The sequence below is a fragment of the Tachypleus tridentatus genome, chromosome 13 (genome assembly GCF_004210375.1).
Source record: "Tachypleus tridentatus isolate NWPU-2018 chromosome 13, ASM421037v1, whole genome shotgun sequence".
Classification (NCBI taxonomy): Eukaryota; Metazoa; Arthropoda; class Merostomata; order Xiphosura; family Limulidae; genus Tachypleus; species Tachypleus tridentatus.
This window is the reverse complement of record NC_134837.1, coordinates 35,917,642-35,935,515: the sequence shown is the minus strand read 5'-3', so window position 1 is coordinate 35,935,515 and position 17,874 is coordinate 35,917,642. Positions and strand designations below refer to the sequence as shown.

The window sequence follows — 17,874 nt, the reverse complement described above, 5'->3', positions numbered from 1 at the left end:
CACGACAACAAAGGATCTTAGGTGAATCGGTTGACGGAAAAACATCTTGAGAAAAAAATCCAGTTAATCAATTTACGAGCCCAGTAGAAAGTAACCATCTAGTGTCTTAATGCAAAGAGGCACACAGTGGTTTTGTGCTTTAAGGAAATAAGAAATGATTCATTTTGTATAATACATCATGTTTATTCTGTTTATTTCTCTGTTCAAATTCAATTACTTATTAAATTCAGACTTACTTTATAGTTTACCATGCTGACCATCAGTTATGTAATGGACCTACCTTGTATGTTTGGAGAAAATCAGTTTATACTGATAATGCCACAAGCGTTTTAAGTGTCTGCTGTTTCAACTCTACTCAGAGTAAGTTTCGTAATCCCCAAGGCAGCATGGACAAGAAGAACTTTCGTCTGATTTTTCTCTACGATTTCAAAGTTGGACGAAAGGTTACCGAAACTACACGTCAACCAGGCATTCACCATGGATCTGTTACTGAACGTATAGTTCAGCGTTGGTTCCAAAGGTTTCGACATGGAGTTGAAAGTCTTGAAGGTCGTGGAAGGAAGTCATCCTGAGATGAAAACACATTAAGGGAAGCAGTTGAGACAGATCCTTGCATAACAGTACGCGAGCTTGCAAAAAAGCTAGGCACAGCAAATCAAGCATTGCCAACCACCTGAGTGCGATTGAAAAGACGAAAAAGTTGGATAAGTGGGTTCCACATGAGCTGACTGAAGATCAACAGAATTGGCGTTATGAGACCTGTCAAGGATGAAGCTCCAAAAATTGAACGAATTGGGAGTCGAGGTTCCGCCTCATCCACCTTATTCTCCTATAGATTTTCATTTTTTAAGCACTTTGACAACTTTTTGAACAATAAACGCTTTCAAAACCAGACAGCTGCATAAGAAGCTTTCAGGGAGTTCATTGACCATACAACCTCTGATTTCTACTGCAGGATCATAAACAGCATCGTTACACGTTGGCAAAAGTTTTTTTGAAGCAAATGGTTCTTACTTTGATTAAATCATGTTTTACAGCACTGGTTTATACTTTTCCAAACTTCGCAGTTCAACAATGACATTTATTTCTGGGCAACCTAATACAAGAGTGTCACAAGTGGGGTACCTCATGACTCAGTCTTAGTATCTTTACTCTTTTTTATCTACGTCAATGGCATAGATTAACAAATAGTCAATAAATTACCTCTTTTTGTAGATGATATTAAGGTCTTGAAGTTATCAAGGATGTTGCTGATTTACAAAATAATTTAAATCATTTAGTTGGTGTGTGTGTGTTTTCTTATAGCAAAGCCACATAAGGCTATCTGCAGTGCCCACCAAGGAGAATCGAACCCCTGATTTTAGCGTTGTAAATCCGGAGACTTATCGCTGTACTAGAGGGGCGCAAGTCATTCAGTGTGTAGTGAGTTGGGCAACTAAATGGCAAATGGGTTTTAATTATAATATATGCAAAACAATGCATGTGTGATTGCAAAATTTGAATTATAAGTATAATTTGATCGTTGAATATGAGTTGGATTTAAAACAAATTGAACAACTACTTTAAAGTTCTGTTAGTGTGTCTAAGGTATAACGATTTACCGGACATTTCAGAAAACCCTTCAGTTCATAAATCTACTGGTGTCAGGTATAGTAATCTAGAGGGAAAAGAGAATGGAAAACGACGGTCTGTTACCCTATCATTAAAATTCTGTTGAAGTAATAGATCTGGTATGTGATGTGGAGGTCAATTCACAAAAATGACATTTTATGGAAGATTAGTTACATCTTGTAACTATTGGGGATGTTAAAATAGTCAATACAATGAGCTTCGTATAGTTTTTGTATCATATAGTGTAACTTGTATGATTATAATGACATTAAATTGTTTTGTACATAACTTTGTATTTTTATACTTGATATTAATTTAGAATTATCGTAAATTATCAATATTAAATGGATAATATATTGACATCACAAGAGGTCATTTCACATACATTATCAAAAACAGTTAAGAGCGAGTGGTTTAGGAAATAATTTCCCAACAAATAACTCATAGTAATATAAATTTTATAGGAAGATAAATAATTCCAGCGGCATTTTTATGCGACTACAACGATAGTGTTCTGTTATTTTACTACTTAGTGTGTTATGTCTGTGAATTTCAACTTGTGGTCGTGAATTTCAAAGCAGTAGTACAACTTTACAAATATTCAAGTACTCTTTACAAGTTCAATTAGTTTTAAAATAGTTATTTGTTACATAGTGTTAACAGAAGTTAGATATACTCATTAGCCGACTGTAATAAGGTATAATACGAAGTAGAAGTTAATTGTTTCATAGAATAACAATGTAGTATGATGATGGGATGAAAAACTGAAGTATTTGTGTTAGCGTATCGTTACAATAGTATCTTATATATGCTTCACCAATAAAAATGTTATGAAAATGATTCAGATGTAACACGCGTATAGGTGTATTTTCACGCACATGCATTTGTAAACAATCGCCCTTTGGATCACATAAGAAACGTTCAATAATAGTTAACATTGTGGTTGGTGACTGGCGAGACATAAGCCAAATTTAGCATCGTATTGATTAAAGAAATTCACTATTTTTATTCATTCTTCAAAATGTTTTCCAGGGGATCATGCTTCTAGACCCCTACTGTAGAAGTTATAAGGAGACAGCTTTCAAGTTGCAGCGCTCTTATCGTTTACTAAAATCGTACTTCATCAATAGTTTTACTCATGTAAATTCCAAATAGTTGATGGGCTTGTGATGTAATTAATTTGTATGAAAGACACTGGATTTGATTTCGATATTTTATAATATCAATCTAATGCAAAAAATTTAGAACGATTAAATAAAGTAGACTTAGGCTGGGTGGGTTAGTTCAAAAACTGTACATTTAAATTTCTTTCATTCATATTGGTCATCTGCATAATCATAGATTATTAGAGCTAAAGTTAGAAGAAGCACTTGGGATGATTTTTGCAGTTGTTTGAAGTTTTGTCATTACAGTTGTACATATGCTAGTAACAGATGTTTTTTTTTAGCTTTCTGGTATCACTGGTTCAGAAGTTTAATATTTTCTTTATATATAAGATATTAATTTATTTGTATGTATTTATTTTAGATTATTTTTGTGTTTCCTTACAGTTGTTTGGTAGTTTCTTTTCATTGGTGATTTGCCAAATGACAAATCTTGCATAAATACATTTTGTGAAACATGTTTAATTACAAAGCTACAGTAAATTTCATAAAAGAACTAGAATGTCTCATTTCAGAATCACATTATCAAAGTAGAACAAGCACGATACAGAAATATTTTAAATGTAAGTAGATGTAATTTTCACATTTTGTAGTTGTATTTAACTTTTTACAGATAAACATGTGGACACCCCACAAACTTCAGAAAAATATTTTGTGTACACTCTTGCGAAATACACAACGGTGCATGTCTGTAAAAAGAAATGAACCTAAGGATGCAGAAGGATGTAAAACTAGTCTACCAAGTAGCCATTGTTATAGAAACTTGTATCCCTGGAAGCATAAAGATGAGTTTATTGACTGCTTGGTGAAAAGCATTGTTTATAACAATGGTAATTGTTTTTAATACCTAAGAACTAAGAAGGATGTTGGTGGCATTAAAAAACTGTGATGCATAGAGAACAAAAGTATATAATTTAGTCACAAAATTCAATTTAAAAATCATAAAAGAGTTAGCTTTTCCAATAACGATATAAATATTTAGTTTGTTATAGTTTGTCACTGACCTGTGTATAACTGGGCAGGTGAGATGTAAAATTTCTTATAAATGAGTTTTATTGTACGAATGTACTAATGCATGAAATTCAGCAATTTTACAAACAAATTATTTGCAATTTAAATTTAACTGTTTTAGTACTAGTATCTGTAGTAAATGTCCAATGACCTTGTTAGTTGTGAAATTAGAAATTTATAAAGACCTTTTCTATAAGTATTTATTTCTGTTCCAGATGGTCTACTTGTGGTTAATAAACCTTATGGTGTACCAATCTATAAACATAATTATCAAAGTGAGTTTATTTATTTTTATTATGAGTATACATTACCATTATTAATGCTATTGTCATATGAATTTCTTATCCTTTGCAGTTAATACTTTGACAAGTAAATATATGTTAAGTTCTTAAAAGCTTAGAAATTAACAAACACTTAGTAATTTTGTTGATTACTATGTATAATTACAGCTACAGCTTGATTAATTATAAAAGTAGAAAAACTGTATATCTTATTATATGGAAAAATAGTAAAGTAGTAAACATATCATGGTGAAGTGACCAATATCCAATTCCTATTATAGGTTATTTGCTAAAAAAAAACAAATCCTTTTTTTAAACTTATTGAACCAAAATATGAGTTTCTTACAAAAATATGATTACATGTAAAAGTACAGTACTGTGTAAAAGTATTACAGTAAGATAATATTTTATCATTCTTTATATTATATGGGATTATTTCTTCCATGCCATTACAGAATGAAAATTTTAACATTATAGTAATGCTTCACTGACCTTTGATGACAACTAAATGTACCAGGGCACATTTCAAATGTGAGAATACTTATTTCTCCCTAGAATTCCTATATATTTGTACCAAGGGCATGTCATAAGAGTATGCTTGAATGAACATATTAATCAAAGTTAGGGTCTGAAATAACTGCCTTAGGACTCTATGCAGTGTATTAACAAAATAGAAAAAAGCAAGTTTGCTAGCATGTGGTACCAGTATATACCAGAAGAAATTAATTTTATAGCACTCCACAAATAAACTTTGATAAAAACAGTGTTTAACACTATGTATATATATTAACTTTTGTTGTCATGCTATGGCTCCAAAAAATGTAGATAACTGTCAATAGAACAGAGATTTTGCATACAAGTTTTACTTGATGTTGGTTGGATTGTCCAACAAATTGCTGCAGACTTTAAATGCTTTCAAAACACTGTCAAGTACACTGTAGATCATGAGACGAAGACAGGGAAATTTGAAAATAGAAAAGCAAGAGGCAGAACACCTAAATTCAACGATACTTATGTTAAGTATCATCATTTATGCAACCTTTGGGACAGAAAGAAGACTGCCACTGGTTTCAAGCATGAGATAAAAGTCATTTACTAAATGACAGACAAGTTTTAAGATCAATGGTATGAAGAAGAATGAAACATCTGGTCATGTAACAGTTAAAAATCTGTACTTCAAGTGACTGAAATTTGCTAAAAAGAATAAAACTGGAATATTGATGATTGGAAATGGGTGTTATTGATTGTTGAGCCCGAGTTTGATATATTTGGTTCAAAACACAGGTTGTATGTCTGGCATAAGAAAGTTTAAATATACTTATCTCAATGTATAGCACCTACCATGAAACATGGGATAGTCAGTGTGATGTTCTAGGGTGTTTTTCTGGTGAGGCAAAAAGAAATATTCACAAAATTTATGGAATAAGTGACCATTGCAACTTCCATCAGATACTAGTTCTTCATGGTATACCTAGTGGTTTGTATATTATTGGCAAATAATTCTACTACCAAGAAGTTAATGACCTAAGACACTCATCCAACGTATGTAGAAATTACTTTGCTAAGATAGAAGCTGCTGGAGTCATTTAGATGATGCAATGGCCTCCACAGATCTTTGATCTCAATCCAGTTTAGCAGATCTGGGACTTAATAACTCAAATACTTGACAAATCAAAAGTTACTTCCAAATAAACTTTATGGGAGTGTATTAGATATTTAGAGTAAAATCCCAAAGGAAACTTTGATTAAATATGTTACAGCAAAGCCTGAAAAACTGTCTACAGTTATTAAAGGAAACTGAGGACACACAAAATATTAACTGTCTGCTGAAGTCAATCACTTCTACTGAGTGTTTGTTGTACTAAATATGAAGATTAATCAAATTTTATCTGTAATTTACCTAACAATGTTCAAGAAAGTAGTTTAAAATTTAATTTCTGACTTTGTCCTAACACTTTTGCACAGTATTAGATATTGGTTAATAATATCAAGGCCCGGCATGGCCAAGTAGTAAGAGTGCTTAAGTTGCAATCTGATGGTTGTGGGTTCAAATCATCATTTGATTATACATGCTCGCCATTCAACCATGAAGGCATTATGATGTGATGGTCAAACCCACTATCTGTTAGTAAAAGTGTAGCCTAAGAGTTGATAATTGGTGGTGATGACTAGCTGCCTTCCCTCTAGACTTTCATTGCTAAATTAGGGAGGACTAATGACTGTACAAAAAAAGCAATAGTAGGATTTTAATGTATTTTAGACATGAAATGAGAGACCAGGTTGGAAAAAAATATGAGAAAATGGAAAAAAAAATTAAAGCAATAGTATGCTGTACAGATTTGAATGTAATAAACATATGGCATTGTTCACTAATAAAGAAAATGGAATTTTGAAATAAATTTGAAGACCATTGGTTTTCTGTAAAACAATTACAAATATGTGAAATTAAAAAGTAAGGTTTTACTTAATTCTACATTGAATTTTTTTTTTGTTTTCAGTTTCATTCTTGACATAACTCTTTTAATCAAATGTTAGATCATATAATATTAAAGTAAATAAAATACCCAAATAACAGTGTTAAAAGCAGTATGGAACTTAATAAAATCATCAGTCTTTTTATGTATTGATGAAATACATTATTGCCAACTTTATGTACATAATCAATAATTAATTATGATTTCCAATATTAGAGCAGTAATAGAAACAAAAGCTATGTCAAAGAAATGGTTGAGTATATTATTTTAAAATAATTTTTGAATCTCATCACATGATTACAGTCCATGTGGTGGTGGTGTGCATTTTAACAATAGCCTTGCAGCTTGGTTTCCATTGCACAGGGCTCTGTTTTGAGACTGTCATGTACAAAGCATACACTTCATCCCTACTGCTTTTTAAAGTAATTCTAGTGAAGGAGGATGATGGTTTTTACCAGTGAACATTTGTTTTCCAATGCTAATAATTACAAAGGATGTCTGCTTCTTAGAAGGGTTAGTTCCCTAATCCAAACATATATGTATTGTCTGAGCTTACAAATATTTTTCATTGGAAAGGGCTGTTACATACTTATCTTAAAAGAAATAAATGTTTGGTGGCATGTGCTATGTACACAATGCCAAACAATGTGAAACCCTTGTTATGATATATTCAATTCTATCTTAACATTATATTGGCTATGTATTTTTACATAACTTCCTGATTTTGCATATTCCAAATCATTTTAGTATAAAGTATTCAACTCTAGCTTTGTTACATAGCAGACTCATAGTGCAGTCACATTTGCTTCCTCAATGAAATGTATTATGTCAGATGCACAAAATGGTGCAGTAGTTCATGCTTCATTAAAATTATCTGTTGTATGTAAAATGTGATTTTTGTTTGCATTTGAAGTAAACAGCATTTAAAAAGTTTTGTACTAGAGAAAAAAATGATGTACAAAATAATTTTTATCTTTTACTGCACACTTGGTGCAGTTAATAGATGATTTTATTTACTTTGTATAAAATAAATCACTTTGAATTTTTACATGATCATTAAAGTGTGTAAACATTCTTGACTGTTTAAGCAAGTTAATTTGATTAGAAGTTAATGATAATTAGAAAATTATTTTTCATGATTGCTAAATATAATGTTTTTGTATTGCCAAAAAAAATCTTCTTTGAGTTTAAGAAAACATCATACATATCAAATAATTTTGGAATATTCTGTAACTTGCTTGCACTCAGCAATATTATTACAATTCAGAAATTTAGCTATTTTATTTTGTTGTTGTTTTTTTGTTAAAGCTCATGAAAAGAAAAATACAATAACTCAGACTGTACTTGGCTCAGCTCAAGTAGAATGTCCATATGTTCTTGAAGATGCACTGGATGCTTTAAAGAGTTACTCACAATATCCAGATCTGAAAATTGTTAAGTCAGCAGAAAGGTAAATGTTTAACATTAAAGTTTCTGTGAATTGTATTTGTTTATATACTGACTCTTAGTTCAAAATACTATCAGTTTTTACAGGAGTTTTAGAAAATGTTATTTCTTGTAACTGTGACTGTCTGAAGAGCTTTCATATTGCTTTTTTCTTACAATATCTACAGTGTTCACGTTTTGTGCTTTGTAGAGTATTAACAGAAGAAAAGTTTGATTAAATATAAAAGTACAAAAGCTGTATATTTCATTATATGAAAAATAGAAAAGAAGTCAACATAATCGCCAAGTGACCAATATGCAGTTCATTTTGTAGGTTATTTGCTTAACAACTGAACTTTTTTTTTTTTTTTGTAAGTTATTGAATCAAAATATAAGTTTCTTACATAAGTATGATTACATGTAAAAGTACAGTACTGTGCAAAAGCATTACGACTAAAGGATATTTTGTTATTCTTTCCATTTTATGGAGCTAATTCTTTCATGCTGTTACATTTTGTAGTACATTATGTATCAAGTTCTTTTATGGATTTTTAACCTGTATATGCTGTATAAGGATGTCATAGAGTTGGATAATTCTTCATCACAAGTGTTCATAAAAGTGTTAGTATTTTCTCAGATGTTAAAAGTTCTATAATAGTTTTAACAGAGTATTAATACCCTTACCATTGAGTTAACTATTTGATACTGTGCATTTTTAAAGTTTATTAAACTTTCAAATTATTCTGTACCATCTGTTTATTTCTAGAATTTGTAGGTGCAATCGTATTACAACTTTATTTACATTTTTAGGTACATGAGTGGTATTGTTTTACTGGCAGCCACTGAAAATGTGGCCAAGAAGATAGAGAAAGCTATAAGAAGTAGTAAGACCAGAAAGCAACCTTTCATGAATTATTGGCAAGTTTTGCATTTTTATTGTGTGTTTACAGCTATGTTTAAATCATTCAAAATAACAAAGTAAAAAAAAAACTTCATAGAGGAAGACTATAGAAAACATGTGAAATTAAACTGTTATAAAATAATGAATTTAGGAAGTGTAGCTACACATAAAATAAAAAATTGTCATGTAAACCTGGAATTTTTTCCAAAATGTAATTTCTTGCAAACAATTATCAGAATTGTTAGAGAGTTAAATTGTAGTCTCATGAATGCCAAATTTTCACCCACTATATTACAAGCCTTGTGAACTCCAAGTGTTTGCTCACTGGTGAGGAGGAATGAGAAAAAAAGTTTAAAATGTAATATTAATTTTTTAACAGAATTTCACTTGAACATAACCATATTGTACATGTAGGTATTGAAATACTTTCTAACTTTACAATTTATGAGTTGTTAATGGTTTAATAAATCATTAATATATTTATTTTGTAGTAACCAGGAAGACTAGTTGTTTTTTTTTTGTGATGCAGTATTTCTTTAATGATTGCTTGTTTTGAATTTTGTGCAAAGCTACACGAGGGCTATCTGTGCTAATCGTCCCAAATTTAGCAGTGGGACTAGAGGGAAGGCAACTAGTCATCACCACCCACTGCCAACTCTTGGGCTACTCTTTCACCAACAAATAGTAGGATTGACCGTAACATTATAATGGCCTCACAGCTGAAAGGGCGAGCATGTTTGGTGCTTCTGTAATGATAGTGTTAACATTAAGTATAAAATGATTAAATGTCCATATTTATGTAAGTTTTTTTTTGTAGTGTTATAATACTTGAAAGATAAATATCTTCTTTTTTAAATAATTAAGAAACCATAGTCTAAACCATTATTTGACAACATTTTATGTGTATTTTTTCATATAACTGGCAAAGTTTTGGGCCAATTGTCACCAAACCTGCCATGTACTCTTAAAGCCCTCCAAGAAAAACATGTTAAGTTCTTAAAAGCTTAGAAATTAACAAACATTTAGTAATTTTGTTGATTACTATGTATAATTACAGCTACAGCTTGATTAATTATAAAAGTAGAAAAACTGTATATCTTATTATATGGAAAAATAGTAAAGTAGTAAACATATCATGGTGAAGTGACCAATATCCAATTCCTATTATAGGTTATTTGCTAAAAAAAACAAATCCTTTTTTTAAACTTATTGAACCAAAATATGAGTTTCTTACAAAAATATGATTACATGTAAAAGTACAGTACTGTGCAAAAGTATTACAGTAAGATAATATTTACCATCAATAATCAATAATTAAAAATGCATTTTTGAGATGCCATAACTTGTACTATTTTCCAGATTACTGGCTACTCTTTTTTTTCACATTTTCACCCATGTAACATCCAAAGTATTTTGTTTTTTCATCATTTTCTTAAGGGTTGTAACAATTCTGTAAACCTATCTGCACTGTTTGTACAACCATGTATCTCCATAACAGTTAGAGCAAATTTTTATCACCTTCAGAATTTCATCTCCTTCAGTAGAAAGAAGAAACAAACCTTCTGGTCTGTAGTTCAAATTTAACATTGGCAACAGATAGTCTTAAATAGCTTTATCTTGAATACAAATAAGTCAGATTTTTTTTTCCCAATTGATTACATATTTAAAGCAGAATAAGTGAAGCAGTTAAAGTGTTAACTAATGTTGACATTTACTGTTAAACAGCAGTAATAGTTAGTCAAATATATAGGTAATATATTTGTACTTAAGCAGAAAACATAGAGAAATTTTCCATTAACTTTGTAAATTAATCATACAAAGCAAGTAATAGCCACCTTTTTCTGCCGAGTTTGATATAGTTATCCTTCTAGATCTAGCTATTTTTTTATCACCTATAATACATGTATATTTGTATATTCACAACATTTATGGAAGTATTTTGCATTATTTGCTAGTCTACTGTTATATAGCTAAAGTGAAACTAATGACAATTTTTTACAGCATAAAACTACAGAGCTTCATTTTCTTGTTACTTGTTGCTGAGTTAGACTTGTTTCAGTAATCTTGGACTTTGTCAAAACAAAGAATGAGACAATTTTTCTTAGGGTTGATCTTCAATTTATATATTTTTTTCAGATAGATATATTATTGTAAATTACTTGTTGTCTGTGAAATATATTGAAGAAACTTTATTAACCAAAATGTAATTATAGTTTTCAATTGGTTATAAATACTATTTGTGAAATATGATAAAGTATTAAAATTAACAGTGCTGTTTCGGTTAAAGAATTTATTCATTCATTAGCACTGTGCATGTGTTGTGAAGTCCAAAGTAATTCAGTATTCTAACATAAATAAACTGAAACTTCCTGGTATTATGCAATATTGTTTTGTTTTGGATGATTTAATAATGTGGATCTTCTTGATTGTGTTAGATTTCTTTATTGTGATGATTACATCATAGGGCCATCACTAAAGGTTATCCAGATTCATTAATGTCGGAAGAAAGGGTTGGAATTAAACTTTTTGACATTGGACAAGAAGGCCACAAGCAGGTGAGACTTCACAGTATAGATATTGAGAAAAATTAAAGTGTGATTTATTAAGGAACCTCCATATTCCAGTACAGTAACCTAACTCCACTCACAAAAGAGCTTTCCTTGTTTTGTACTGCTCCCTACAAGCACAAAATGTTTGTTTTCTGCTTGCCTTTATACTGTCACTAATTTCCATGTGTTTTCCACATGGTGTAGCTGTGTTGCAGCTTGCAAATAAGCTGGAGTGTGACAAATCCTCCTAGTGCAGCTGACTCCTGCTGTATGGTAGGACTCAAACTTCACTTTTTGATTAGGCGTGAAAGTGATCAGTTGTTTTGCTTGCTACTTTTTTTTTAATTTCGTGTAAAACATTTGTGAACTTTGAAAAATTGTTTGGGATCTTCCTGACTCTTTTGAGGTGTTAGTGAAATCTGCCCATTTGAATACCTCCCTCTGGTGTCATCTATCACTACCTTCTCCTGCTTGTTCTTGTTTCATGACAATCTCCTTCATTTCCCTCACTTATTCCTTACTCGTGGGTTACACCTTCACAACATACTGTTGTTCAGAGCTGACCTGTATGCTGCCAATGGTATACATGATTATTCTGTTGGATTGAGCCCAGCAGGGGACACATTGCTGCCTTTTATGAATTTTTAGGAGTCTTTTACTATCGACTCTTGGGTTCTTCATGTTTTGTTAGAAAGATTTTCTTTGTTTCCTTTCATTACCTCCTGTATCCCTCTTTACTGAGGCCTTGTGTGGCCAGATGGTTAGGTTGCTCAGTGGGTCACATGCTCAATTCCATGCTCACCATTTCAGCTGCATGGAGTTATACCGTGACAGTGAATCCCACTATTCAAGGGTAAAGAGTAGCCCAAATGTTAGTTGTGGGAGATGATGATTGGTTGAATTCTCTCTAGTCTTTCACTGCTATATTAAGGATTCTGAGTGCAACTAGCCTTCATGTAGCTTTGTAGGAAATTCAAACCAAACCTTTTTGCCTGTTCTTTTCCACCTTCCTTGGGATCCTTTGTCTGGCCAGTGACTTTCTAAGACAGTTCAGGATCTTTTACTCATATGGGGAACAAAAGAACCAGTAATTCCAGCTCTTCCAGGTTTCTATTCTCATCTTTTTGTAGTCCTTAGGAAGACCAAGGATTAGCATCCTATTATCAGTCTCTTCCATCTGACTTTGTACATGGTTTTAGTCCAGTCCCTTGCCCAAAGTTTTGGACTTTTTACTCAGGTAGTATTCCTTTTCTTTCACTCTGTCCACTTTTCTTCCTTGCCCTTGTACCAACATAAGTGCAGTACATCTTCCTGTTTGCCTGTTCATCTGTGACATATCTCTTCTTCTTTTTCTCACTTTTGAATTTTTGATCTGGTTTTTTGATGATGGTCTCTCTGTTTTAACCACTGCCTTTTTTTTTTATACACTGGTATCCTCCTGTTCCCCATGACCTTTCTCCTATTACCCTGATGGATTGGTTTGATAACTCATCCATATAGTTTATTCCTCTTTGATTATTAACTCCCATCACCTTTTTTCATGTCTCCATTCATCAAATTTATCAATTCATAATGTGTTTGGCTGCTCTTCTTCATTGTCCTTTAAAAGAGATTATGCAGGCCAGAAAGTGGACCACTTTTCATGCTTTCTTGTCACATTATCTTCATCATTAGATGGTTTCCTTCTAATCCAAATATTGTCTACCTCTTGTCACTATTCTTTACTTATCTGTTCATATCTGAGTAGACAAGTGTCAATTTTCTTTATTTCTTATTACAAAGACTTCCATTTATTTTTCAAATTCCACTCTGTGGTGAGTGGTACCTGTCCAGATATATTAATTCTTAAATCTGCACTACATAACCTTTCATTGCTAAAGTTTTGTTTCATAAATATGTTCATTCTAGACCTCATACACTCATGGGCTAGCATGAGTAAAGCAGAAGGGGAATGCTGCCCTTCTCTGCTTTTCTCTTGACTGTACAGATCAAGTTTGGTCTACTTTTCAAAATAACATTTATAATCATCATTTGCTTGTTCTCTGGTAATACTTTCCTTCAGACTCTCTAATATGTCTCTTTCTTCTTCTAGTTTAGTATGGGAGTTTTTATCACTTTGAAATTCTGAGTAACTTGGATGGTGGACAGTGGAGGCTTCCCTCTGAAGATGATCAGTTCCACTCAGTTGAGAGTAGTGCTATCCTTTTGCCACAAATTTGATGTAAGATTCCAGATGTCTTATGGTATGGACTGAACTTTTCAGTAACATTTATATATGCAGTTCACCCTTCTGATTGGAAACCCTTCTTCCTACTGCCATGTGGATATCAGGTATTGATTGGACTTGGACCTATTAATGTAAGTTCTCATATCTGTGTGGGCTTGGATCCTCCCCTTTTGTGGACTGCAAGATGCATTCTTAATGCATGGTTCTAGACTGATGTTGACTTTACATGTTGAATTTTCACCTTCCTACCATTGTTTGTACATTGGTTACTGGTGGTATACTGGTGTTGGTTATGCACACATGATAGTTTGGATTCTTGGAAGATAAGTACTTTCCTTCTGATTTCTGGGTCTGAGGAGATTGGTACATGACCCAATCTTGATCCCACTAGTTTTCAACTAGAGTTGACCTCTGACTTAGGGTCCAATAAATCCTAGCCACTCTACACCAATGGCACCATTTTCACCTTTCTATTCAGGCAAAGAGCATACCTGGTTCATAGGTGGTGCATGTATATATTTCCTCTCCATTTAGATGACACACTCCTTGAGTCCTCTTTAGTCACTTATATTACTGTCATTTTTGTTACTTCTACACCAGTCTCTCCACTGAATCAGTGTGGGATTCTAGCTGCTTTTTGAGATTGATACTCATTTCTACTCACACTTTCCATCTATCATACATTCCTAATCTCAAAGTGAAGATTGGGTTCTACTGCAGAGAGAGGGAGCTGGGCAAGTTAGGAGGGTGTGTTACACTCCTTTTGATAGAGGTTTGTTGCATATTTATTTGTATGCTACAATGCAGCTCTACTATGCAGGAAATGTGAAGATAAGTGGGAGTTTAAAGGCCAGTGGCAGGTAAAATGTTTGTGCATATAGAAGACAGTACAAACTGAGAAAAACTATTTTCTGAGTGGAAGTATCGATCAGAAATATATTTTCAGTTTAGAAAAAATATTAACGTTAAAAATGGTTTTGCCTTAAACACTGTTTAGCTTAAGGCAGTGGTTCCCAACCAGTGATGCTCGCACCCCCAAGGGGTGCGAGATAACATTTGTTTTGGCCACCTTCACCTTTATTCTCAAATAAATAATTACTGTAAGAGGTGTGAAAACATATTAAAATTTTTTAGGGGTGCGGGGCATAAAAAAGGTTGGGAACCACTGGCTTAAGGAAATACAAGTTCACCAGAGGCACATTGAGAATCACAAGTTTTATTCAGGGAAGTTTGGACAAGGTAGAATGTGTTTTCAAACCATATAATACTGCACACCTAATTTACTTTCTTTGCAGGCTAGCTCTTGTTTTTCATATCAACCCTTTTTTTTTCAACAATATAAGTTGCTTATTTGAACAAAATGCTTGTCAGTATGCAGGATAATGAGAATCAATGAGCACTATCCAAGACAAACGATGTTTGTAATAACTTTATTTATAAAGAGGCTTAACATGCTAACTGAGAATGATGGTAAGCATATTAAACATCTGTGACAATTTTTGAAACATCTGTATCATATTTCAGCCACACTGAATAAAGTTTTTGATTCTTGACATTCATCTAGTATAACTTAGTAGATTTGACATGTAATAATTTTAAATGTGTTAGTTTTTTTATAGTTACACTATATGTCAGAATTTTAATTCAAATGGTAATAAATGCACTAAAGATGCTTAACCCTTTTGCAACAGGTCAAGAGTCAAATGCCATGTAAGTTTGATTGTTTATTTGCATTCAAAAATACTATCTTATGAATTTATCTCAGTAGGTTTGGTATTGAATTGTAGATTATAATTCAAACTTTAACATCATATATGAGTTAATTTCTTAATTTAAAGTAAATATTGATTTTTGTGAGTCGTGGTATGTTGAATGCAGCACTGGTTAAAATTAGATGTTTGTGATGTCAAAATACTAGGTTTATAGTTTTGTATGAATTAGGAATTCAAATTACTAATATTCACAAGTTAGAATATAAAATAAAAACCCCATATCTTTTTATTTTGCTGAAATATAGCTTATATACTGAATCAAACACAGGGGTCCTATTTTACCTCTTTCCATTGTTGGAAATGGTCGCTTATGTACACTTATTTCAATATATGACATGTAAGTAACCAGTCGACAGCTTAGATTCTCTCTCTCTCATAGTTTTCTCAACCATTTTAATCTGTTCAAAGGCAACTATGTTGTTTTGAACTAAGATTTCAAGGAGTTAGGTTGTGTTTTTAGTCTGCTCCAAGTTTCATATTTTTTAGACCTAAATACAACTTAGGTATTAAGCTTGATAAATATTAGTGTATTTCTATGGTATTGATATAGTTATTTGTGATTTTTAGATTATTTAACTGTACATGTATAACACCTAAGAAAAAACAAGCTTTGTATGATATCCTCCATGCACAAAATTTTAAAAGGTTTAGCAACCAATGTCCAATAGCAACCGAGTGCAAAACCATAGAAGAAATAATTGTTTGCTTTACTTCTTGATTTATTGTTCTATAGTTTAAGAAAAATAAGTTTTAATAACGTATTTCTATATAGTAATAACACTGGGGAACACTCATTTTGTTGCATTTAAAAAAAGACCTTTCTATAGTCAATTTGAGTGTGTTGATTTCAAATCTGAAGTCGGTTTTTGTCTGCAAGCTACAGATTTTATGCAATTTGACATTTTTATTTATTTTTTAATTTTTCGTTATTATAGGAAATTATAGGAATAGCTTATCAATTTGTTTGTGTATTTTATTCAGGTAGGAATTTGCGTTTGTAACTTTTGCGTTTGTACACTTCATCTGTACAATCTCGTTTAATGCTCCAGCAGTAGTCAGCCATCATACTTTTGTCCCAGCGCGCCCTTGGTAGCGTTCTTCCATGACCTTTACGTCTTGGTGGAATCGTTCTCCTTGTTTGTCACTCACAGCCCCCAGGTTGTCAGGGAACTTATCAAGGTGGCTGTTCATAAAATGAAGCTTGATGCTCATGTTGCACCCGAGATCACGAAAAGCGAGGAGCATTCTATTCACAAGTTCACTGTAGTTCTCCACCTTATTGTTTCCAAGGAAGTTCTGAACGACTGCCACAAAGGATAACCATGCTGCCTTTTCTAAAGCGGTCATCTTAGCAACAAACTGATCATCACGAATTAGGGTTCGAATCTGTGGGCCATCAAACACGCCTGCTTTGATCTTCTCAAATGATAACCCTGGTAAAGCTGTGATGATGTGTTGGAAACATTCACCTTCGGTTTCCAGTGCCTTGACAAATTGCTTCATCAAACCTAATTTGATGTGAAGAGGAGGAAAGATGATCTTATCTCTTATCTCTGCTTACAATTGGGTCTTGTATGATATTTGGCATGCCTGCTTCAAGGGTGTCACGAATAGGCTAGTCCTTCTGGACCCAATGTCTGTCTCGTGCTTGGCTGTCCCACATACAGAGGAAACATGGAAACTTGGTGAAACCTTTCTGTTGTCCAAGAAGAAAGTTGACCATCTTTAAGTCTACACAAATGATCCAATTGTGCTCATGATATTTTAATAAGTCCATGACCATTTTCATATCATCATAGTCTTCCCGCAAATGCACTGAGTGACCGACAGGTACTGCTCCATAAACATTCCCATTATGTAAAAGAACACACTTTAGACTGCGTTTTGAACTGTCTAAAAAGAGTCTCCATTCAGCAGGACTATAGTAAGGTACACCCAGTTCTTTGAGAAGCCCTTGGATGTCAAGGCAGTAAACAAACTGTCTGTCTTCTGAAAGAAGGTCACAAAAAGCTGGTCACGCTTTCTGAAATATGATACTTTAACAGAGTGATCAACAAGAATTCTGCCTTGTAATCTTGATGCCAAAAGCTCTGCTGCTTTCTTTGAAAGACCTAAATCCCGCACTAAATCATTCAGTTCAGCCTGGGGAAGAGGCTTGGGGACGGGGAAAGGTTCAGTATCTGAAGAACAGTTCTCCGATTGTGTACACTTTTCTGACAATTCACTGTCACAACTGTCTTGTTCGCTTGTATCATGTCCAATGTCTTTATCGTCCAATGAAGGCAAGCCTTTGAAAACTGGAACAGGAACTTCTTCAGAGTGCGGAGCTGGCGAATAGCTGAGGGAATGTTTGATACGTAATCTTATGTCGGTTTTTCTTCCCAACACCCGTGTTTTACCATGCAGAAATAACAGTCAGTTACATGGTTGGTGGGTTCGTGCAAATTATTGGAACACCAA

At 32.9% G+C, this 17,874-nt stretch overlaps 1 protein-coding gene across 6 annotated transcripts in view; it reads left to right on the top strand.

Moving 5' to 3' along the window:
• The first annotated feature begins 1,646 nt into the window (after nt 1-1,646).
• LOC143237865 (mitochondrial mRNA pseudouridine synthase RPUSD3-like) overlaps nt 1,647-17,874 on the top strand; it is a 32,495-nt gene continuing 16,267 nt past the window's right edge. Inside the window, exons 1-6 of one of the 6 annotated variants that reach the window (XM_076477552.1) lie at nt 1,647-1,730; nt 3,388-3,604; nt 4,001-4,060; nt 7,849-7,990; nt 8,776-8,883; nt 11,331-11,421. In XM_076477552.1, the coding sequence (XP_076333667.1) occupies nt 3,394-3,604; nt 4,001-4,060; nt 7,849-7,990; nt 8,776-8,883; nt 11,331-11,421 (612 nt within the window). In that variant the 5' untranslated portion in view covers nt 1,647-1,730; nt 3,388-3,393. Of the gene's footprint in view, nt 1,731-2,006; nt 2,309-2,340; nt 2,794-3,387; nt 3,605-4,000; nt 4,061-7,848; nt 7,991-8,775; nt 8,884-11,330; nt 11,422-17,874 lie in introns of those variants that run through there. The other 5 variants (XM_076477550.1, XM_076477549.1, XM_076477548.1 and 2 more) reach the window with 5 other exon arrangements.